This window comes from Eucalyptus grandis, chromosome 6, assembly GCF_016545825.1.
Source record: "Eucalyptus grandis isolate ANBG69807.140 chromosome 6, ASM1654582v1, whole genome shotgun sequence".
Lineage (NCBI taxonomy): Eukaryota > Viridiplantae > Streptophyta > Magnoliopsida > Myrtales > Myrtaceae > Eucalyptus > Eucalyptus grandis.
In genome coordinates this window covers 29,686,727-29,712,996 of record NC_052617.1, presented here as the reverse complement: position 1 = coordinate 29,712,996, position 26,270 = coordinate 29,686,727, and the positions used below count along the sequence as shown (strand labels likewise).

General features: G+C 38.1%; 1 protein-coding gene across 1 annotated transcript in view; it reads left to right on the top strand.

The window, feature by feature from the left end:
* Positions 1–26,270, top strand: part of LOC104451881 (cytochrome P450 CYP82D47) — a 47,914-nt gene that overhangs the window by 8,229 nt on the left and 13,415 nt on the right. The window contains 1 exon segment of the mRNA XM_039315324.1: positions 24,076–24,079. Within this exon segment, the coding sequence (XP_039171258.1) occupies positions 24,076–24,079 (4 nt within the window).

Sequence of the window (26,270 nt, the reverse complement as noted above, 5' to 3'; positions counted from 1 at the left end):
GTCAAGATAGTTCGCATCTACTGCCTTTATATGGACATGAACATGAGTTTACTTTGGTCAAAATATAGCTAGCCGATACTCAACAAATGTAATGTATAAATGCAAATTGTTCAAAGATCATTCGTTAACATGATTAATTGTCATTGCATCCTCGTGATAGCTAGGAAAAAGAGAGAGAGAGAGAGAGAGAGAGAGAAAAAAAAAATGAACTTCGGACTTGATGCTTTGCTCTAATTGGACATTTGTTTGATTTGCTATTGGACCTATAACAAAATGGAAACAAATGAAAAACTTGTAAGAGAGAAAAAGAATTCATGTTTCAAAGTGAACATATTGAAATTGAGGTTATTCTAAAAACGCTTGATGTTGAAAGGGGTAACCAAAAGATTATTTTAAAGGAACGGAAAAGATTATTGCAATGCTATAATCTGTTAATTTGAAAAAGATATATTGTTTTGGATGATTTTGTGAATATTGAACATGCAAGTTTTTACTTGCCTTATGTTATTGTTTTTAAAATATTCAACTTTAAATCCATAGTTCATCAAACAGTGGATGTGATATAAAGAAATCCACGGATTTTTTATCTTATCATATCTAGTCCTATCCTGTTTAGAAATCCGGACAACCAAACATAGCCTTAGGTTACATTTGGCTGTCTGAATTTCTAGTGAAAATAGGACTGGATATGATAGGATATAAATTCTAGGGATTTCGCTATATATCAATTGTTTAGTAATTACAGTCTAGGAACACTAACACTCTCCGAGAGCCTTCGTGTCATGTCGAAATCTGACCCTAATACTCTTCAACATTCAATCAACACGTGTTAGAAAACGTGGTCAACTATCCAAATACTCTCCGACACTTGAGTCAGGAATTTCAACACGCGAGTTTGAAATTCTAACATGCGATTCCAATGCGTAAAGAGTCAATTTTAAAAAAATTTAATAAACAATGGGTCAAAATGCAAAAATATAAAAATATAATAAAAATATTTAAAATATTAAATAGGGAAAGAAAAAAAAAACTATTCTCTTTTCTTCTAATTTTCACTTCCCATGATACAATTCACTCCTAAGTTTGTCTTCTTTTCTTTTTTTTTTGCTCTTCTCTTCCAACAGGCTCTGGCACGCGAGTCCAAAATGTGGATTGCCAGTTTATTCTCCAAGTTTTCTGGATTTGTCAAATTGAAATAATTAATGATATTAACAAATGATGGATTAATGTTTTTAGTGTAAATTCATTCTAATCTCTTTTATTATTATTATTTATTTGTGAATTTGGATCAAATTAATTTGATTGAAATAATTATAATAATTATAATTTATTATGTATATATAAAAATATACATTTAATATATAACGTATCTCAATGTGTCAAAATTTTCTTTTAAAAAAAAAGTATCGACAGGTTGTGTCATGTCATGTTGTGTCATATCGCGTGCTAGTGTTGGTGCTACTTAAATTATATTAGTAAAATTGGATATATCCACATCTGTCGTGACCCAACCTTGGTGCCCATGAATTGATGAGCAAACCAATGTAAAGGTAGGATTTAGATGTAGTTAACCAATAAGGTGTCCTCACGGCATGTAACTCCAAGGATGTCATCACCTCATCATTTAGGATCGATGCCACAAGGTCACTTAGTTATGGTCATGAGCTCTCCCAGGGTCACACCTCATGTGATAGTGGGATTGGTCATGACTCTACCTCAACACCATGGCACATCTTGATCAACGATTTTAAGGTCGAAAGGAAATCAAACGAAAATATGAGTTTAAGGGTATTTCGATCATGATAGCCCTCTCATCGTACACTGCTTCAAAAAATGTCATCACCTCATCTTTTGGAATCAACCACATGAGTATGCTAATTTATGATTGTAAACCTTTTCCAAAGGTTCATATCCCTCATGACGAATTCATTTATTATCTATGAGTTGCTTAAGACAATCTTAATGACATTTAGGAGTCACTATTAGTCTCATTTTTGGGGACCGACTAGAGTGCCCAATCGAGGGTTGGGAGTAATCTCTCAATACTGATGCAACCAGAGATCTAGGATTTGATGACTTAGGTTACACTAATATTATTTTTAAGTATTGAAAAATTAGCACACTTTTAGTACCTAATAGTCAATGTATTATCTAACGTGATCATAAACCTCTTTTTACTTTTCCGTGCAAGTTTGAGAGGTAAAAGTGATTATGCATGGATGGTTCGTTCATGCCATTCCACTCTATTTAAATTGGAACAAGAATGAAACAAATAATCAATGGAAAGACTTTCACCAAAAAAATATAATCAATGGAAAGACGGTGCGTAAAAGTAAACAACCAAAGCAGTTTAGAGAAAGCGGTTGAAGTCTTCATACTATTCTAAGTGCAAGGAAATAGATCCACAGCTCTTCGGGCATTTATACAATGCATAAGAAACCCAAGATATATGTCGAGGAACAAATATTACAAATGAGAGGTCAGATTGGACATCAAACATTCATCATCTTCGAGTCTTTGGGATCGCTGTCTCTATGGGCCTATCCTAGCTCTAGACTATGGTTAAAACTAACATACTAACAATGCAAATAAAGGGAATGCAAATGTACCAAACAGACAAGAACAATCACAATCAAAGAACCAAATCAAAGTATTTGCTAATCAAACATGGCCTCGGGGTTGGCCTTTGAAGTTCATGCAACAACCCACCTAGGATGCCTACCTAATTCATTTTAATATAACTTACAGCTATTAGCCATCATTTGTGTTCCCGCGTGATGGCTAAGGCTAAAAGTCCCTAATGCGAGTTCTAAGTGACATCCCAAAGTAACTTACGTGATCATGCATCGCACATAAATTATACATCTAAAAATCACATGCAAAGCGTGTAAGTAAGACATGCATGCAGGCCATTTGACCTTATTTTTCAATCAATCAATCAATTGAGTGAGCCAACAATGGATCACTTATTCATTCATCACGCGCCAAACACAACCACATGCATTTCATGGCAAAAAAGACAATCGATATGTGATTCATATGATGCCCAAAAATATTTTGTGGACAATTAGCAAAAGAAGACATTGTTTCAAAAGGATTTAGTGAAAAAAAGAACATAACTTCATCAATCCTATGGAACACATGTAGCCATCAAAGTTAGCTTGGGTGCATCAAGGGAATAATTGATCGAGCATCATAGACGTACTAAATATGATCCAAATTTTGATAAATTTTATGTCAAATCATGATTTTAAAGAAAGTGTCGAATGGGGACATGATTTCAAGAATCATGTCTAGTCTTTAAGGTGACTTCGGGTGCATCGAGGGTACAACTGATCAAGCATCACAAACATCCTAAACATGAATCAATAATTCAATAAAATCATGTCAAATTATAGTTCAAAAAATGCCAAAAGAATTTTCTTGTGGGCATCACATGACTATCAAAACTTGGGATGATTTTGAAACCATATTAGGAAATCAGAATTTCAAAACATTTACCACTTTCGCATGGATGGTAAAGGTACCAAACCATGTTTTTATTTTGTGCAAATTTACAGTAATAAAGTATAGTACCTCACAATCAATTCTCGAGAAGACATTAAGACCTAATTTATCACACATGATTTTCTAAAAATTCAAGAACAAGAGCATATCAATTAGAAATGAAATAGGGCTGCAGCAAAGCACAGGTTCTGTGGCCAATTTACCTTACCAAATGACATGCAAAAAACCAAATCATGACATATGATAGGCCTAAATGTTATGCACAAATTTCATTAAGGACTCTACTTCAAAATCAATCCACAAAAAGTCACATTCAACTCAACCCAATTACTAAATCCGAGCTCAATTTAGCAAAAATAGTAAACATGGCAAACGATGAGCAATTGAGGCATGCTATATGTCATTTCGAAGCTTGAAATGTCCTTTAAAAATGTCTAGAATGCATTGAAGGAAACTGAACATGTTAACAATCATGATTGAAGACATTTCTATTAAGAGGTCTAATCTACAATAATCACATCAACAATGTCCTGAACAAATCACGCTTTATCTTCTTTAAATGACATGAGAAAAATACATAATTTTTTTGTGCTATTAGGTCTAGATGCAAGGTTTAAGTTCAATGAAGACACCTTGACCTAATTTAATTAACAAAAAATCATGTGAAATTTGCAAAACAAGTCAAATCATCCTATTGCACAAAATTGCAAAACTGAAATCTATTTTCAGTCACGCGATTAATAATGAGACGAATTATAACTCTCATGAATGACTTGAGACTAATCGAATGCATGTACTAGCTCGTTTTAAGACAAAAATCGGTCAAGTCACAAATAGAGCAGAGCACCCTAACAACGATTTATCAAAGATTTCCCTAACCAAATCAACTTCAAAAAATCTGGAAAAATTATATGTTGTATCCAAGGACATTTCGAACAACTTTCATGAAGGCAATATCCTATAAATCTAAGCAAAAAGATTTAGCAAAAATCGGCTAAAACCTAAAATGCTCAAAAATCCATATCGTCGTATAATCCAACTCAATTTCTAGAACAGATTAATGACTTTTCGAAATGGATTTCAGGTACCAAGTGACATATGTTCGGAGCCCATAATATATCAAAACGAAGCTTATCAAGTGTAGATTGAAATTCTAGAATAGCTCAAATTGAGATTTTGAGGTTTAAGACCTCAGATCTGCTACAACAAAAACTCAATCTGTCAAACCTACGAATTTTCAGCAAAGGCACGTGGACACAATTAACATGTATATCAGCCATAATCAATTGCAGCACCTCTAATCCATCATTTCAAGCATATAAGGCTCCTAAACTTTGAATCCTACCTCAATCGACCAACTCAACCTTGCTTAATCGGATTCAAGTGTTGGATCTGATATTGCTAGTATAAACACCTAGAGGGGGGGTGAATAGGCGCACAAATAATTTTTCTCATATACGGAAGCAACAGATTGAAATACGATCGATGTAGAGAGAGTAAGGAAGAGAAAATCAAACACAGGATTTATAGTGGTTCGGCTTATTCCAAGCCTACGTCCACTCTTCCGCACCGACCCCCACCGGCTGGATTTCACTATGATCAAAAGAGAAGTTACAGCACGCTTTTGCCTTGATTCCACAAAGTGTAGATGTTCTATCACACCTCCTCAAGGTCTCTCACAAATATAGACTCTCTTTTTGTATACAAGTATTCGCTCAAGAGATTTATCTAAACAAATAGGAGCTTCGACTTTGGAATTCTTCTATCGCGCACTCTTCTTAAACAACTAAGAACGTCTTCCTTATATACTCCTTTATGCCATCATACCCGTTGGCACTTTCCAAAGGAATTCCTCCAATCTACCAGTTGGACGAAATCAATTAGGAAGATCGTTCGAGCTATTAAAGGAACGTGTTGATAGCCCATCAATCATGTTCGCCCATACAATCAGGATCTCGGTTTCCATAAGTAGAACCTTCCAATAATATTTAGACAATCATCGAATCTTCAGTCATTGAATCAATCTTGATCAATCAAAGGATTACTCGATCGTCTTCTCCAGCCACGAGATCTTCTCCAGATGATAAGGTTAAATCCCGAACAAAACATCCAGTTCGGGATAACCTTTCTTCAACGGATCGATGATCTGTCAATGAGGATAGACTTTGAGTCTTGAGTCTCGGCTGTCCGGAAGTCTTCGAGACTTTAACCAACGAGAGTCTGCCGACCTTCGACTAGACCGACGGAAACATTTTGTCAACTTCAAAACTCTTCACGAGGATTTCTCCAACAATCTCCCCTTTTGATGGTGACAAAACCTTCCTGCAGATTTGGATAACTTTGACCTGCAAAACATTTCTCAAACACATATGCATATCTTATGGAAATAAATGGCTAATAGAATAACACTAGACTCTACAACCACAGAAAATAGGTTAGTCCAATATATGATTTAAGCCATTCATAAGATATCAATATTGATAAATAGAAGCAGTCAAATCCAGTCAAATCCAAGTCTAGGCAGTTCTTATCCAGACACAAAACAAAGTCAAAGTCTATCAAAAACAAACAGACAGTTAAACACAATCCAACAAACAGTTAAAAAAGATTAAAAGTTTTCAAATCATGCATCTCTCCCCCTTTTTGTCATCATTTAAAAAGGATGAGATGAAATCAAGATTGCTTGGGAACGCGGACAAGCTGAAATCTTCCATAGATCGAACAATGCCTTCCGGCCTCTTAAAGTCTTCCTTCAAATGTACAACCTCTTCACTCTTGGCATTGGCCTGATTCTCAATAGAGAGGGCTTGCATCTTTTCATTTAATGAACAGGAAGAAGCTTGACCTTCATTCTTCAAGCTTTGAACTTCGCATCCCAAGGCATAAATCTAACCTTTCATCTCCAAGAGAATATCCATGATTCTGCGAAAATCTGCTCCATTATCAGTCTGAGTACTTGCTTCTGCTCGTTCTGATGGAGTAAAAGCAGACAATGGTGGATCAGCATAATCTCGCAGGTTGGGCGATGAAGCTTCATGACCTTCCTCTGGAAATTGAGATGCATAAACATCTTCTACGTCTGCAGGCGAGCGACTAACTCCTTCACTTTCATCCGGAAATGAAGATGTCACTCCTTTCTCCCGAACTCCCCCGTTTTCATGCCTACAGGTGGAGAAGAGATTTCCTCGGGGTTCTCCTTCTCTTCTTTCTTCTTCAGTCTTTCTTGCTCGCTTCTTGCTCGTTTCCCTTTCTTCTTCTTCCTTCTCCTTTGCTTCTCTTTCTTCTTCTTCCTTCTCCTCTCGCTTCTTTCGTCCTTTGTTCCGATTCTTTCTGTGGAACAGGATGACTTAAGTTCCTCAAAGCCATTGCAGAGATGGTAATGTCATCGTCATCATCTTCATCCTCAACGAGGAGAGCTCTTCTTTTCTTTGATGGAGCAGCCATGGGCTCCTTCCCTTTTCTCTTAGCGTAAGAAGAGAATTGATGAGATTTGGTAGGAGTCTTCTCCTTGAATTTCTCCAATTCCTTGCTCGGTTCCTTCGACGCATTTTGGTTACCATTTTCAGTCCTACCACCATATGATCGCATGATCGAACACAAAAGATTTGCGGAGGCTGAATATTCAGATGTCTGAATAACTTCGTAACAAGGCTTGGGTAAGGGAGTTGACCTCTGTCCTTCATCATTGCTCTATACATATAAAACATAATAGTATGAGGGAGAGAAAAATTCTTACCACAGAGGATGGCATACATCAACTTTGCCTCAGAACTTGACACATCAGTTTTGGAAGTTGATTTTGGCCGAAGGCAATTGATCACAATTTTGTGAAGCAAGATGTTGAATGCATTCATCCGTGAGTAAGTGATCTTCTCATCTGTTCTCCCCGTCCTTCACCGGTTCAAGTGTAGCCCAAAGAATGGAAACTTTGATTGGTTGATATCTCGCCTCTCTCAACTTCTAGCACATCTCGCCAAAGATATTCATATCCACAACATAGTCTTGTTCTTTAACACTGAAGGAGAATCTATTCGCATCCAAAAGCTAAGATTTGAATAGAAATATGCAGTCAATTCAAGTATAAACCTCAATAGAGTCAGAGCAAAACTTTTCAAGTTGAAGATAACTGAACTTTTCCCTCAAGTTCACTTTCACAAAGATCCAGAAAATCAAAGTCCACACTTCTAGGGTTTATTACCCCACGCTTCAGCAATTTCGAGTACGCATCCTTTTGTTCCTTTGATCTGAACAAATCTCCCTTTTTCCTTGAATTTCAGCTTGCAATACCCATTTTCGGTTGAAATAGACTGAACAGATTGTCATCATCATTCCCATCTACAGGATTTGGCCCCTAGTCACGAGGATCACTTGGGATATTCGCAAGGGTTTCCTCAGCCACCCCTTTACGAGCGATTCCCAAACTTTCCATTCTTTTTAGAAAGATATATTCGTTCCTATATCCTTTTTCTTTAACAAAATCATCAACATAGTTCAAAGGAGTACGAATTCCTTTTAAAGCACGATATAGCTTGTAGATAAAAGCGGGCTTTTGAACTCTTACGGGTGCCTCCTCGATGATTTCTTCCCGATGCCGATCAACAACGCCTTGAGGACTAGATGGTGGAGAATGACGCCGCCGAGAATGTTGTGGGCTCGGTTGCTGATCTGAAAAACTTCATCTTCGATAAAATCGAAGTGCGTAGGCCCCTCACTCATTCTCTATGGTCCCCGCTTGCGATTCTTGACGACTTTCGTGAAGAAGACATCTTTAACGTGTTTGGAAGTTTCCTAGCTTGACTTTCCCGAAAAGATGATAACTTTTTGAAGATTTAGCGAAGAAGACAAACGGGAATGGAGGATCGATGCTTTCTAAGGTTTTTGAGAGAGAGTAGAAAAGTGAAGAGAAATCGACGCGTGCTTGTTCGGTTAAAAAGAAGAGTAAACAAACCGTCACAAAGGAAATAAAAATATGCCTTTTCAAAATAACTGTCTTTATCCGCAAAAATAGTTATTTCAAAAATAACTTCCTTTTGAAAATGAATCGATGCAATATTTATGTTAATTAAATATAGCAATAATTTAAACACAAACGATGATCGTACCTTTTCAAGATAAGATTGGAGAGAGAAAGACTTACAGTCTGAAGGTCGAGACAAGACTATTGATAAAGTCTTGTAAGCCTGAGTCTGAAAGTCTTTAGACTTTGATATCCTCATACCTCAAAATGTTGAGTCTGGACCGTATATACTCAAATTGATTTTTCTCCAAAGGCTTTGTGAATATATCCGCCGCTTGATTCTTTGAGTCAACAAATTGAATTGAAACATCTCCATTTTGAACGTGATCTCTAATAAAGTGATGTCGAATTTCTATATGCTTTGCTCTTGAGTGGAGAATTGGATTTTTGGTGAGGTTGATAGCGCTGGTGTTGTCGCAATTAATCTCCGTGCATGAGTCTTCAATTTCAAAGTCTCTTAGCTGTTGTTTTATCCATAGAATTTGCGAACAGCAGCTTCCAAGAGCTACATACTCGCTTCGTTGTTGAAAGAGACACACAAGTGCTTTGTTTCCTTGAAAACCAAGACACTGTCCTGCTTCCAAGCAACTGGCAGGTTCCCGAAGTGCTTTTTCTATCAACTCTGCAACAGGCCAGATCTGCGTTTGAATATCCTAGAAGATTAAAGTCTCCCTTCTTAGGATACCAAAGACCGATGCTTGATGATGAAGCCACGTATTTAATGATGCGTTTCGCAGCACTAAGATGAGATTCTCTAGGATCTGATTGAAACCTAGCACGATGCAAACACTCAACAAAATATCGTGTCTAGAGGCAGTAAGATAAAGAAGTGATCCAATAATGCTCCCGACTTTTGATCAACTTTCTTCCCTTCTTCATCTTTGTCTATCTTTAAAGAACTTGACATTGGAATGTCGACCTTTTTGCAATTTTCCAGTCCAAACCTTTTGACAAGATCATTCACATATTTTTCTTGATAAATAAAAGTTCCTTCCTTCAATTGTTTTATTTGAAGACCAAGAAAGAATGTTAATTCTCCCATCATACTCATTTCAAACTCATCCCGCATAGACTTAGAAAATTTCTTGCCGATTCTCATTAGAGGATCCGAAAATAATGTCATCCACATATATTTGAACAAGTAAGAAACTTTTGTTTTCCTTCTTGATAAATAAGGTCGTATCTACTTTACCTTTGACAAAACCATTTTGAATTAAAAACTTACTCAATCTGTCGTACCAAACCCGAGGTGCTTGCTTTAAACCATACAAAGCCTTTTTCAGTCTGAAGACTGAGTCTGGCTTCTTTGGGTCTTCAAACCCCGGTGGTTGTTCCACATATACTTCCTCATGGATAAATCCATTTAGGAAGGCGCTTTTTACGTCCATTTGGAATAACCTGAAATTCTTATAACAGGCAAACGCAAGTAATAGTCGAATAGCTTCTAACCTTGCCACTAGAGCGTAAGTCTCATCATAGTATATTCCTTCTTCTTGCGTATATCCCTTGGCCACGAGTCTTGCTTTATTTCGTACAACTTTTCCTTTCTCGTTCATCTTGTTTCTGAAAACCCATTTAGCTCTAATAACAGTTTTACCTTTAGGTTTGGATGTCAATTTCCAGACATCATTTATGCTGAATTGTCTGAGCTCTTCTTGCATAGCTTCAATCCAGCTTTTCATCATATAAAGCTTCTTCTATGCTCTTTGGTTCAATTTCGAAACGAGTGCCACAAAGACTAGACTCTTCTCGCCTTTTTGGATCTGTGCGAATTCCTTCATTCATTTCGCCGATTATAAGATCTTTGGGATGACTGGACTTATGCTTCCAATTGTTGATTTGTCTGGTTGATGATCTCTTTCTTTGTTTAGATCTTCACGAACATCTTGAAGCTGGTTTTCCAGAGTCTGAGATGCTTCTTGAGTTGTAGACTTTGGAGGGTCTCAGAAGCGGTTCGGACTCTTCTTGATGAGTCTCGACTTGATTCATCTTGCGTTGAGTCTTGAAATTTGACATTCATTGACTCCTCCACACCGGCTCTTCTTGTTATAGACTCTGTAGGCTTTGCTTGAAGTAGAATATCCAAGGAAGATACCTTCATCTGATCTTTCTTCAAACTTACCAACTCGATCTTTTGCATTTTTCAATATGAAACATTTGCACCCAAATACATGAAAGTATGAAACAATAGGCTTCTTATCTTTGAATAACTCATAAGAGGTTTTCGAAGAATAGATCTTAAGAAGACTCTATTGATGATATAGCAAGCTGTTGAAACAGCTTTTCAGCCCAAAATTGAGAAGAAATTTTACTTTCAATTAAAAGAGTTCTAGCCATTTCTTGAAGAGATCTGTTTTTTCTTTCCACAACTCCATTTTGCTGAGGAGTATATGGAGAGGAAAACACGTGCTTACAACCCGCATTCATCACAGAATTTTGTAAAATATTGATTTTCAAATTCACCTCCATGATCTGTTCTTATACTAGAGATAACACAACCTTTTTCATTTTGAACCTTTTAGCAAAATTTTCAAAATACGAAAAGGTTTCGGACTTACTTGAAAGGAAATATACCCAAGTAAAACGGAGTAATCATCAACAATTACTAGGCAATACTTCTTACCCCAATACTTTGAGTTCTTGTTGGTCCGAAGAGATCCATATGCAACAACCGTAGTACATGATTAGTAGAGACATAATTAATTGGCTTAAATGAATTTCTTACCCGCTTTCCCGAATACATGGAGTGCATGAATCAGTCTTTTGGTATGGCAATCTGGGTAGTCCTCGAACAAGCTGTTTTGAAGAAATTTTGGCTAATTGCTTCATGTTGACATGACCAAGCTTTTGTGCCATAAGCTTGCTTCGTCTTGAATTGAGATAAGGCATTGCGATTCATTTGGTTTTACATCCGTAAGATAGATGTTTCCATGTCTTCGACCCGAAAAGATTGAGTAGAGTCTTTACTGATTCCGAAACATGTTCCTTCTTGAAAGGAGATCTTGAAACCAGTATCACACAATTGACTAATGCTGAGAAGATTGTAATTGAGTCCTTCCACTAAGGAAACATTACTTATTGTGAGAGTTCCAATTTTCACTGTACCAAATCCCACAATACTTCCTTTGTTGTTTCCTCCAAATGAAACTTTTCCACCATTTACTTGAGCAAGCTTTATAAAGCAATTTGAGTCTCATGTCATGTGTCTTGAGCATCCGCTGTCAAGATACCACTTTACCTGTTTCTTGATGGAGACCTACATTTAACAAAGAGTCTCAAGCTTTCTTTGGTACCCAAATTTTCTTGGGTCCTTTGGTGTTAGTAAGATCAACAGTATTAGCCCATACTTTCTTAATAGGTTTCCATACCATAGGACACTCTTTTCAAAGTGATCCGGACTGTTGCACTTAGAACATCTGAGAGCATTTCTACCTACAGGTTTTACAAAGACTTTCTTGAAGTGATTTTTGTAAACCTCACTCGAAAGCCTTTTCTTAATTCTTTCTTTTACTTTAGGAAAATCAATCAAGGGAATTGTTTCTTCACATACCCAGACTTAGACTTATTGAAGTAAGGTCTTTGTACTTTTGAAAGAATTTTCTCAAGTTTTTCAGATCCCATAAAAATTTCTTTGATATATTAGATAAGTCTGTTTTTAAGAAAGCATTTTCTTTTAAAAGATTTTCTTCATTTTCTTTAAGATTGGAAACAGACAAGTCTAGACTTTTAACTTTTTCAGCTAAAACATTTTCCTTTTGTTTTAGGGCTGAGTTTTCCTTTTAGTTTGGAAATACTTTTGAGAGAAGTCTTAAGACTAACGCATAGTTCCTCAATATATTTAGAAACTTTGACAGGAATTTTAAAATTACTTGCCTCAAATTCACTGTCTGAGTCTGATCCTGAGTCTGAGTCTGATTGTGCCATCAGACATAGATCGGCATATTCATTATCACTTTCTTCACACTCAGTATCACTCCAGGTTTCAGCTTTGAGAGCTTTTCGAAATTTTTTAGCTTTTCCTTTCTTTTTCTTCAAAAGAGGACAGTTGGATCCGATGTGTCCCTTTTTCTTGCATTCAAAGCGTACTACATCTTTGTTTGGTTCCTCATCATCAACAGACTTGGTCTGCTGTCTTTGAAAGCCTTGTTTCTTTGAGTTGAACCTTCTTCCTTTTCGTTTAGTTTTCTGAATCTTCTTATCATGAGAGCAAGCTCCTCATCGTCCATATCTTCTTCAGAATCAGTAACATCAGAATCATCATTTGATTTTAATGCAATGGATTTCTTACCTCTTGGATCTTCATCTTCATTGATCCTTTCCACTTCATGGAGTTCCAATCAGCTCATCGACAGATAGTGGCATAATTCTCTGCGTCTCTCTTATCGAAGTCTTTATGTGATTCCAATCCTTGGAGAGTCCACGCAGTAGCTTGTTTACCTTCATGGGATCAGAAGTTGGTTGACCTTGATTTTCAAGACCATTTACAATATCTGTAAAACGACTAAACATGTCAGATATTGATTCTCCTGGCTTCATTCTGAAGGCTTCGTATTGACCGAGAAGAATGTTGATTCTTGTTTCCTTCACTCGATCTGTTCCTTCATAGGTGATATGCAATCTGTCCCAAACTTCTTTTGCTGTACCACAAGAAGATATTCTATTATATTCAGTTGGTGATAAAGCACAATATAAGGAATAAATTGCTTTTGCATCGAGTGTCTGTCTCTTGGTTATTTCTTCCTGAGACATTCCGCTGGATTCTTCAGCTTTCTTTTCCTCTTTCGAGACTCGATGCAAAGTGGTAGGAGTAATTCCTTTTTCAACAACGTCCCATTCCGAGGATCCTTTGATCGTAGGAAAGCTTTCATCTTGTTCTTCCAGATGTTGTAATCCTTTCCATTAAAGTAAGGTGGTCTGGTATTACTTTGCCCTTCCATCAGCCCTGATGCTAACATACTAGCCATGGATCTTTTACTATGAAGTAAAACACTTCAAATAAAGTAAGTACACAGTGCTCGATACCAATTGATATTGCTAGTATAAACACCTAGAGGGGGGGTGAATAGGCGCACAAACAATTTTTCTCAAATACGGAAGCAACAGATTGAAATACGATCGATGTAGAGAGAGTAAGGAAGAGAAAATCAAACACAGGATTTATAGTGGTTCGGCTTATTCCAAGCCTACGTCCACTCTTCCGCACCGATGCCCACCGGCCGGATTTCACTATGATCAAAAGAGAAGTTACAGCACAGCTTTGCCTTGATTCCACAAAGTGTAGATGTTCTATCACACCTCCTCAAGGTCTCTCACAAATATAGACTCTCTTTTGTATACAAGTATTCGCTCAAGAGATTTATCTAAACAAATAGGAGCTTCGACTTTGGAATTCTTCTATCGCGCACTCTTCTTAAACAACTAAGAACGTCTTCCTTATATACTCCTTTATGCCATCATACCCGTTGGCACTTTCCAAAGGAATTCCTCCAATCTACCGGTTGGACGGAATCAATTAGGAAGATCGTTCGAGCTATTAAAGGAACGTGTTGATAGCCCATCAATCATGTTCGCCCATACAATCGGGATCTCGGTTTCCATAAGTAGAACCTTCCAATAATATTTAGACAATCATCGAATCTTCAGTCATTGAATCAATCTTGATCAATCAAAGGATTCTCGATACGTCTTCTCCAGCCACGAGATCTTCTCCATGATAAGGTTAAATCCCGAACAAAACATCTAGTTCGGGATAACCTTTCTTCAACGGATCAGTGACTATCAATGAGGATAGCTTTGAGTCTTGAGTCTGGCTGTCCGGAAGTCTTCAGACTTTAACCAACAGAGTCTGCTGACCTTCAGACTAGATTGACGGAAACATTTTGTCAACTTCAAAACTCTTCACGAGGATTTCTCCAACAGGATCGTTACCATTGTCATTTCTTCAAATTGAGCTCGATCAAGCCTCAATCAAAAGCTGCCAAATCTCAAGGACTCCTCAAGGATAATTGTAAATCACTTGGATTACTAGATAGCTGGAGAATGATCACCAGAATGCCTTTAGATAGCAGGTTCGGCGCTGGAGGGAGATCGTCAACGATCAGGTGTCTGAGGAGGAGATCGGCCTAGGCGGGCCGATCAAGCGATCGTTAGGGGGAATGGCAGCAACAGTGGAGGCGGATGTGATGGAGCTTGGAGGTGGTCGTTCACCGGAGGAGCCTCCAATTGAGGTTGATCAGCATGGTGATGAAGGACGACTGAGGAAGAGATCACGCAAAGGAGGGAGAGAGAGAGAGAGAGAAAATCTGAAAAATGGCCTCCTCCTTATATAGTCTAAGGTAAGATGTGATCTTAGCCCTTAGATTGATCCAAGCTGTGATGTCCCCATCACATCACGGCCAACATGACCATCCAAATTTGTTTCATTTTTAAGCATGTAGAAATGTGTAACAACTACCCAATACACACTAATTTCAAGCAACTCATGCCAAAATATAGAACTAGGCAATCTCATTTCATTATTTGCATATATTTTAGGTAACAGGGTCGGGGTACACCAAAGGATGAGAAAAAGGTACCACTCCGTACTACACCGAAAAGTTCCAGTAAATGCATCATCTCAACCTAGATACTACGTATGTACTATGTCATATGTCTCCCACCCACAGTACATCCAAAATCTAGGCCCGGTCTTCCCAAAATGCTACTGATATGAGAAATAGTGATCAACCACAAGTTAGCACAAAGCTCAACAAGAAAACTACTAACCCGTCTATACCACATAAATCAATAACAGCACATACAAGGAAGTTTCAATATAAAAGACAAAAGATCATTATGATATCAACTTACCTAAGATATCAAAATCAAGATATCAAATAGAAAACAATTTTTTTATGAGAATAGTAACCCAGTATGGCTTGAATAAAATCTAGAAGTGAAATTGATCATATATTTACTGTGAATTGACTACCACCATCTTCCGGGGAACCCATTACCTCCCAGGCCTTGTTACACCCATAGGCATCCAAGGGAACCTAATTACCCCTTCAAGCATCCCTACAATAACTCGGGGCTTTGTCATCCCGAGGATCAATGGCATTCCCAATTCACACACTCATATAATGATGAGCAATTCAATAATGTCATCCATTGTGCTAAAACACAGGGATCAACTCAATTTCACAATTATCAACCCTTTGTCCATTTGAAAACCAGAGAAATATTATAAAATAGTTAGTTGGTAGTACCAGCCAAAAAACTAGTTAAAAAAGGAAATTTATCTCAAAATACAAAGTTGACCCAAAAAGGGCAGTTCGCCCACCTTTAGATATCAATGGCATTCGCCAAGTAAATCAGTTTGAAAAATCACGAAACTTTAACACGACATGGATGAGACTTTAAGGAACATTTTTCATGAGGAACTCAAAATCCGGTTTGGCATGTACAGGCCCCCATAACTTTACGTATTTTGAGTCAAAACAAGGTAAATTTCCATGATAAAACATATCTGAAATTGAACATTTCGAAAGCCTAAATAAGTTCCAAAAATCATGGAAAAATTACATGTTATAGTTTAAAGTATGATCTAAAACTTTCATGATGACTCTAGTCCAAATTGTTTATCAAAAAAAATTTAGAAATTGGAAACCAAGCAACGTTTCGGTAATTGCTTATAAAAAACAGTTTCGGGCCCACATAGTTTTTTATATATATTTTGCACATATAAGGTCCAAAAAATCTGAAATTTAAGTATGTCATAGAATAAGTCAAAACGCACAGCTTTCATGAAGAAAATCTCACCAAATTCGTACCACAGAATTGGTATAAAATAACAAAATTAGCGTGTACAGTAAACCAAATTGTTAAAATAATTGCCATGTCCGATCCACATATGGCTGCGCAACAACCCTCAGCGCAACAACCCTCGCTCAACGCTCAACACTACCTTCTCTTTTGGTCATTTAATTGCGACGTCCTAATAGGCATCATGACCCAAATCGTAATAATAGTAAAATGCACAAGCAGAACCGTGACCAAATCTTCAATCATCAAACAACAGGGATAGTTAGGAACACATCAACAAACACTTTCAGAAACACATCCATTTGCCAATACAATTTAACTTTAATTACACCCTAGTAGTTTAGCCATATTCGTACTTCCAAAAAGGTTGGCCTAGCACCTCTATGCTATGAGGTGACTTCAAAAGAGTGGAATCCCCTGCGCGTTTATGGTACACAAGCTTTATTACTTTTTTTGCTGATCCAACAAACATTATCAACTATAAGTTGTTGCCAGACCTGATATTCACAACATCAAGATAAGCATCGTCACTAGCTGATCTTTTAGGTATGTTAGTACTATTTAGGGGAAAATTGTATCAGGACATATTGCATTCTCTTATCCACTAGATCACACCATGGATATTACGTAATCCTTGGTTATGAACATCTACACATATCATAGTAAAAATCATACTAAGGATATTTTGAACATGTAACATCTCAATCCATCACATCCAAATCTCTGTTCTTTAATTAGTTTAGGTTATCACACAAGCAGAAGTCTTTTATAAACGTTAACATTTATAACATGAATTATACATGCATCACAAAAGAATCAATAGTGAGAGGAATCATGCTTTCATTATTTATACAATTATATTTACATCAGGTGATGAGAAATACATCCAAAAAGAACCCTAACTCAAAGAACTTCCAAAAAGATACTTATCTCCCTAACCTGTCCCGACTAATTCCTTGCCATCATCCATCCATCCATCCATCTAACCCGACTACACGGACCATCATCCCCAAAATGTTTCCGATCACATCAAACAACAAGCATGACCCCTCCATCTCTCTCCATCATCCACCACCTACCACCTACTCCTCCACATCGCTCCCATCACCTGCACCCGGGGTATGAGGAAATGAGATCAGCTCTACCAGACGACCATCCACTAGCACAAAAACGGCCATGAAATGGTACGAGATCAAGTCAAGCTGTCCTATATCTACCAACAACACAGCTGTGTAGCGTACAAACATATTGCTTGGCGGTGAATAGATGGTGTTCACCCTCTAGAACTATGGGAGCTCCATAGCGGGAAATGGGTGATGCGGGAATAGGCGGCGTAGCTAACAATCTGAAATGGTAACAACAAGATTGAGCTAATGCTTAGCAGAAGAAACAATAAACTCATAAACCATTCAATCTAATTGACTCTCGAATCCTAGGACACAACTAACACTCAAGCGAGCAAGCACACGAGATACCTCAAGCCATTTTCCATCACATGAGTAATGGCAGCATGCATTCAATGCAGCACGCGTTATGTTCAATCACACGGCTCACAATACTATACAACGAATGCACCACTCTTCACACTTTTCATACACAATGTCACTAGGGTTTGACCCCGTTTTAACTACTCTACCAATCCATACGAGCAGCTCTAGCAGTGACTTCTGGCTCACAAACCAAGCATCCACGGCTCCTTTGCCACAGGCATTTCTACTATGGGACATCTTGGTTTTTAGCCAAGACATTCACCTCCGACATCCACTCTGGGCCTTCATCAAGCTTTTGAGTTGAACGACTTCTAGGGTTTGTTATCACTAGCCCAGGCATCCCTACTAACATTCAGGGTATCTTGATTATTAGCCAAGGCATACACCTCCAACATCCACTCCGGGCCATCATCGGACATCCAAGGTCCATCGGCCTTCGGCATCACATATACCAATCCCATCAAATGCATCGCAAGCACCTCACACATATGTAATGTCATGGAAATCATACACCATGGACCGTACCCCATGCGATGCACCGAATGAACTTTAAGTCACCACAACCAATTGTCGACACAAAGACACACCTAAAACAAAGCACACTGAAATTCCAGATTCTGTCCTCACGATTGTAACTCAATGTCCACAAACAAATGGCCTTAGATTAAAACCAAATATACACCGGTGGGTAGCTAAATAAATTTAGTTTCTATCATCAGCAAACCATAATTTAGGATTCCATCATCTTCCTATGGAATTTAACTAAATTCAGACCAAAGAACAGAACTTACCAGAATTGCTCAATCGCGGATTTCAAAGCCAAAACCATAGTAAATGAACTTGAAAAATTCTAAAATTTTATTATGTCGTAGAGAAGACCTTAAAAAAAATTATGAAGAAGACTAAGTCTAAAGCAGTCTGTATAAAGAGCAGCAAATGACATAGATTCACGCAAGATCTGATACGCTGGAATAGAGCAACCAGTCCTCAAATTATACTCATCTCGCAACCCTAAACATGTCAAAAAATTTCAAATTTTGGATATGCTATAAATTAGAATATCCTCTACAACTTTTATGAAGGACGTAAGTCCAAAATCTAAAAGGAAAATTTTATAAAAATTCAGAAAGACAATTGGTTCACTGTTCCTACTGCACTGGACAGATCAAGCATGGTAAAAGAATAGGCCATCGTACCATCCATATCATCTCAGAAAACTCCAAAATTAAAGCATGTTAAACTTCAAGACATCTTGTACAACTTTCAAGGAGGAAGTTTCTTCAATTTCAAACCACACAAAGCTCCATAGAATTAGCAACCCAGCAAGGTCTAGTGACTCTAGTTTGTGAAAATCCAAACTAAGGCTCTAAATGATTTGTGAATTCAAGCCACACGAGTTCACAGCCCAAGAATACTCCAAGATCAAACATTTTAGACCACATGCAACATATATCTTCAACCATAGATCAGAACTCACATGCAACACAATTCGGGCCACAAGAACAACATGCATGTCCATCTTTCGACCAAATTCCACTACCACAACATCTTAGCAACCATTTCTTACCATCACAGCACACATGCAATGCCATAAACACAAACAAACATCAAGAACAACAACAATCCTCCCTATTCTACAAAATCAAGCTCCAAGAAGATCAAAGGATTTAGGAGAATGCTGTTTTTCCTTGCCTTGGTGAATCTACACTTCGGTTTCCTCCTCTAAGCTTCACCATGAGTTTGTAGAGGTCTTGGGCTTGCTAGTTAGCTTTGGTGAGAAGAAAGGAATGAGAAAGAGAGGGAAAGAGCTCGCGGGTGAGAGGAAAAATGAGAGAGAGAGAGAGAGAGAGAGAGAGAGAGAGAGAGAGAGAGAGAGAGAGAGAGAGAGAGTTTGCTTCGGCGAGAAGCAGAGAAATGAGAGGAGAAGAAAATTGAAGAAGAAGAAATAGAGGCTGCCTGATGAGGGGAGATCTTGGCTTGTCCAAAACTCTACTTGCAAGAATTTCTAGTGGGCAAGAGAGAGAACCTTCATCATCGCATCTAATTTAGGCTAATTTGGTGTGCTCTGATTGTTGCGATGCATCGTTCTCAATGACTTACGTGTGCTTTAAGTCCTGATAGTGACTGAATAGCGTTTGTGCGCGTAGCAGGTGAATTTTGTGTTTCGATTTTTAGCGGTGATTCACCGTGAGATACTCGTAGTGCACGGCCATATGCGTGAAAGATATTATGGTCCTATGAAGTGCTTTTATGGAGACGTTGCTTATTGGAAGCGCTGTGTGTACTAGAGTCGGGTGAGAGATTGGGCAGTTGAAAATCAAATCAATTGCGGTGCAACTTGATATGATGTAACGATGTCAATTGTTTGCGGTATAATATGGGTTTTCTGGCTGTGGTGTCCTTGCAATGTGAGTTAAAGATGCCCATTGGTGAGCGAACCGTTGATACCCTAGGGTAGTCGGGATGCCCAAGGCTAGCGACCATTGGATGCTTCGAATGATTTGCTTGAGATGTCTCAAAGTGAGATGCCCTTGGTCAACATCTCATGTAAGTCCGGCCAACAACCCAAAAAGTAACTCAAGTGGACCGGCCCATGAACCAATGCCAAATTTGTAACTCACGAGTAGAAATAATCACATGGACACTAAACTTATAAGGTGTGTTGAGTTCATGTGCGAGCATGTGAACTTGTGTGGAATTTATGCATGAAATTAAGTTATAAGTTGCGTGAATTCCATGGGTTCTAGCTTATTTGTTGACATCTAATTTAGGATCAAGCTTATCCTTTAAACTCATCTTTTAGAAATTAAAATAAGCTTTAATTAGAGGGAAATTGTTTGTTTTTTAAATTTGAATTCAAAACTCAATCGTGTGATTTTGAAGCCATTAGAGGGAAATTGTTTTTTGTTTTAATTTGAATTCAAAATTCAACCGTATGATTTTGGAGCCACTTTCTTATCGAGAGGTTGAGCGAAAATCTCCACCTGTGAAAATAAATTCGAGTTTTCACTTTATAAATATTGGGGGGGGAGTGCAGAGAGAGAGAGAGAGAGAGGAGTTGACGTGAGCAAGGAAAAGAGAAAAAGTACAGTGGGACAGAGAGAGGGGATGTTCGGCAGAGAGTGAGCAGAGAAAGAAACCAAAAGAAAAAAAAAAAAAAAAAAAGGAAGGATGAACAACTGTTCATCTTCTTCGTGAGTCCCCATCCGAAGTCCCTGTTGCCCGCACCGGCCATCCGGACCTCCGCCGCTGCACGTCCCCGTAAGCGCTGCCGCCCCAGCGTCCAGCGACCGCACCTCCGCCGGAGCACAACGCCATCACCTCTACATCCGCCCGGCGCCCGACACCTACAACAGCCGCATCCGCGCTCCATCTCGCCACCAAATCCCGTCGCCGCCATTGTTGTTTCCCCCCTGCTGTGGCCGTGAAGACCCGACGCCTCCGCTCGCCACACTGACCCGCAAAGCGCTCCGCCAATCATCGCTCACCACTCCGCCCTCCGCCACGGTTCGGAGCCCGACGACCCCTGCGACGGCCGGTTCTGCCTCTGGTCCGACCAGCAGCTGACGCCCCTGCCTCTGACGCTGCCGCTGCTCCTCCCGCTATGTCCGCCGATAGCACCAAGGGTCACGAGCTCCCGGCTGCCCCTGCTCTGTTCCGAGCTCCCTGTTGCCCGATCTCTTCGCCGCTGGTCATTGCGCCTCTCCGAAGCTCCGAACCTGTGAGCCCTTTCTCCGGCCACCTCCGTCACAGAAGCTGGTTCCGTTTGTCGTCGTTGCTCCCGCCTGCACTCGCGTGCCTCCGCTTCTGCTTCGACGACCCGACATTGCTCCTGCCCTGTTCGTTGTTGCTGAGTCCCGAGCGACCCACCACCGGCAGCTGCTATCCCACGCTCGCCCTATTTCTGCCGCTCCGATCTCACTGCCTTGCTGCACCGCCACGCCATTGCTCCGCGCCTCTGTTCTTGCCCGAGTCACTGATCATCATCGTCACTCGCCCATTGTTCTAGATTCTGCCGCCGACGCCCGCGACTCGCCCACCGTTGGAGTCCTCCGCCTGCAACGCCCTGTCTGCGAAGCCACCGCCGATTCAGCCCCGACCGCAACACCCCTATTCCGCCGGTTGTCCCTGCTGCCCGGGCGCCGCCCTGTTCCTGCCGGTCCGCCTTCGCCGGAGTTCCCTTTGCCAGACCAACGATCAGTCCCCTCGGTGACCAGCCGCACGAGCTGCCGAGCTTTTCTTTGGAAGCAAAGGAAAAACAAAAACAAAAAACAAAAGAAAAAGAGAAAAGCAAATTAGGTAGTTTGTTTTTCTTTATTTTATTATTTATTCATTTTAAATTTTGTTTATTGTTTAAGTTAGAATATGGTTTGTCAATGTTAATATTTGTGCATTTTGTAGGCATTATCCGTAAGGATTTTGTCCGAAATTATTGTAATTATTAATTTGATCCGAGAGACATCGGATCAATTTTTTAATTATATTAATTTTCGGGCTTTTCGATAGTATTTTGGTTGTTAAATCAATGTAATTATTAATTTAATCCGTAAGACTTCGGATTAGATTTTTAATTATTTTGAACTATTTGTCGTGATAATTAGGTTTAGAATAATCGTTAATTTGACCTGTGAGACAACGGGTTATTTTTTCGGTTATTTTAATCATTTATTTATTGAATATCTTGATTGTTTAGATTTAATGTTTAGTCGATAATTACTTGTCTTGGAAAAACACTAAAACACTAAAAAAATCAAAAATCAAAAATCAAAATCAAAATCTTGCATCAAAGCATGTAGGTTTAATAAATCAGACATGTAGGATTAGGTTTATGAAATTTTCATCATCTAGTAATTATTGCTAAGTTCATTTAGTTAGAAAATGCTCGTCATTAGAATTAGTTCATTTAATTAATTTAGATTGCATATTTAATTGTTGCATTTCTTTAATTTTGAATTTCATGGAAATACAAAAAATTAGAATAAATTCATTTCATGCTTTAGGATAGATTGCATGCTTATTCATGTTATATATTTTAGGTCATATTGCCACGTCATATCATTTCATGTTAAAATTAGTAGCATGCATTGCATGATTCTCATTAAATAAAATGAAAACCAAAATTCAGTTTGCATGTTAGGTTTATTTAATTAGAATTTTTTTATTAGTAAAATATTGTCATATCTAGAACTTAGGTACTTAGGTCCATACACATTTCATATTAAAGCAACACATCTAGATATTTTTAGATTAAGTCAATTTTCATTTAGTAAAACAAAAGAGGAACAAAAAATGTTATGCATGCCATACGAGTTATAGTTTAACTTTTTTTTTAAATGAAAAGGAAAATGCTAAAAGATGATCATTGCACCATTAAGTTACTTTCTTTTCAATAAAAAAAACATTATGTCATTAAAAAAAAATTAAAGATCATTTCCTTGGTTAGTTAATAGGTTAATTCATAATTAATATCATTTCATATCATCATTATTTAGCATAGGTTCCATATATGCATTAAAAAATGAATCATCATAAAAAAAAAATCATAAAAGAACATGCACATAGAATTATCACGTCTTACATCTCATATCATACAGCATATGCATATTTATGGTTATGTAAATTAGATTGCACACATATTGTAATGATTTGAATTATGCCACATGAATTGCATCTCATATGTCATTAAAGTAAAACTCATGCATATCAAATTTAAATTAAGATTGCATATAGTTAACATTTTCAAAAAAGAAAAAAGAAAAATTAGGTGTCATGTCATTTAGAAATCATGTTTAGGACATGCACTTTTATTAGCATTTTTTTATTGAATGTTATTTTATTGATTGTGCACCTACATGACCATTTGCATGTTAGTAGCTTAAGTTTAAATTAATCAACATTGCCTACAAAATATTTTTAAAATTAAAATAAAATGTACCGAAAAGGTGTCAGACTAATCTAGCGTAACCATGTCCCCGGACCTATTGAATTTCTGGTTCGCAAAAGTAAAGTATTCTCCCATACTTTACTTGGATTTCTAACCAACCCTAATTGGTTAGTGGCGGCTTCAAATTGAGTATAATTGCATGATTAAATGAGTTAATTTCTTAGTATCAAGTCGCGATTAGTAGGACTTGGGAGGGTCCGCGCCAAGTTTTCGAACTTAGTAATCCATTAGCCTTCTTAAGTAATTCGCTCTCGGAAAGGTCGCGACAGCTAGCAACTCCGCTGGGACAGAGTTAAAACTCATAGTGGACATAGGCCTGTTTCTATTATTTAAAATATTTTGTTTGACAGCATGGAAACAAAGTACGCTCCTAACATAAAGTGTTAAATGTTTTTGCATATGAGAGGTATAAGGGGAGTAGTCTTTGCTAACCCTTGTTTTGCAGGTTAGAGTTAATGATGAATGGTTGAATTTAAACTATAGAAGTGTTGTTTGCAATTAAACTGTTGTGCATGTTTTATTGTTTTTAGTACTACACTATTGCACACACAACCTGCTGCTAGACCTGGGCTGCGATAGGATTCATAGGATGGTGTTGAGAATGATACTTCCTCTAAAGCGAGACTGCTATATAGAGGTTGACATTTTCTTCCCCGAAAGTTTTTCATGGTGTCGAATGTGTTTGTCCATATCCATGAGACTGCGTAATTATTGGACATTCTATTCGACTGAGCCAAAGTTAGGGGGACCTGACACGTTAATGCGAGACTGCAACGGTCAGATCATCCCCTTTAGCTCCACTTTGTTAAGCCATCTAGATAGAAATCGAGCCTCACGTCTCATGTGCATGTGTATGTGATTGCCATTGATTTTATTTGATTAAGTAAGTCTTCTATCCCTATACAATGCAATTTATTTTGTCGTATTTTTGGGTCGATCCATGACAATCTAGGTCAATTATTACTTTAATTCCTTTGTCAGTTAGAAATGAAATGAGAAAATTGCCATGCAATGAATCATTTGGAAAATGAAAAATTGAAAATTTGTTTTCAATTCATGTCTTGACTCTTCCTAGTTCATGTTTAAGAAATTTCATCCATACTGGAGCATCCCGTGTCTTTATTTTTCTAGTCCATTTTTTGAAAATCATTTTCATATGTGGACTTTTCTTAACTAAAAAATAGATTGTTGTCATGGATTGGTTTTCTCATTATACCTCGTTCTTACATATTTCCATTTCCTTTTTAGGCAATCAAGAACTAGAATGGCCGACCAAACCGAAATACGTGATAGTATCTCCGCTATGGAAGACCAACTCTGACAGTTGCTCGCCTCTATGCAATTCATGACAGCTCAAATCCAATCCCTCCGAACGGATTTGACTCTTGCACCTGCTCTCCCTAAGACAATAGTCTTGAAGCAGTTAGGTGAGACCCAAATGAGCAATGGCGACATGCCTGACTTGGAAGATGACCCACTGTTGGTCACTGTTGAAAAAACTAAACCTGACAATGTCCCTAATATGAGGCAAGATGAAGTGGAAGTGATAGACACTCTGGGTAAGCCTACTAGCAAGTTTGATTACCTAGTGAAGTATTCGACTCCTCCTAACTTTTACTTTGACTCCCGCAACATAGTTCCAAGTGGATGGGATGACATGGACGATATGACGCCTCCAAAGACAGAGAACTCTGATGACGCCCTGGAAGGAATCACAAGTCTGTTTGTTACTGTTGCACATTCCCCTACGCGGGAATTTTTATCTCTTTCTAGGAATTTTTATCACTTTTTAGGATTGGTTTTCGCTTTTTAGGAATCATTTTCGATTTTTTCTCTTTTTAGGGGTTTAGGAATCACAATTTCCATTCCAATAATGCAATTCATTTGATTCTATTCAATGAAATTACAATTTTATTTCAAATTTTGAGAACATGACGGGGTACTCCAAACCAGCCCAATGACGATATCCAACCATGAAAGAAACTATCATCCACGGAGGAATCCTGAGGGCTAGACTTTTTCATGCTTCCTCCCAAAAACTTTTTCGAAAGCAAAGGCATTTCATTGTAAAAAAAAAAAAAAACATTTTTCCAAAGCTTGTTGCAGATTAAACCTGTTTGTTTGTCTAACTCAATTGCTTCTTGTCTCAGAGCATAATTCTATAACTTGTAATGACAAGGGACATCTGAGAATAGTGTATCAAGTTTCAATGATCATAAACTTGACTTGTGATCAACATGCTTAGAGCGCACTTGCAGTGAAAAATAGATTTGGGGCAAATAAAAGAGGACCATCATTCCCTGGTGGAAGAGTTGACAAATTTGGGGCATGACAGGTTTTGGTAGTCACCCGACTGGGATAAAGTCTCGACCCGAGTCAAAATGGATGTGCAATTTGAATTTACTTTGATGTTGCATAGTATCATACTGATGCACGTTCTCTTGTGCAGGGGCAAAAGTGGATTTTTAGTCTTAAATGATAAAGACAATCCAAAGACATCAACTGCTAA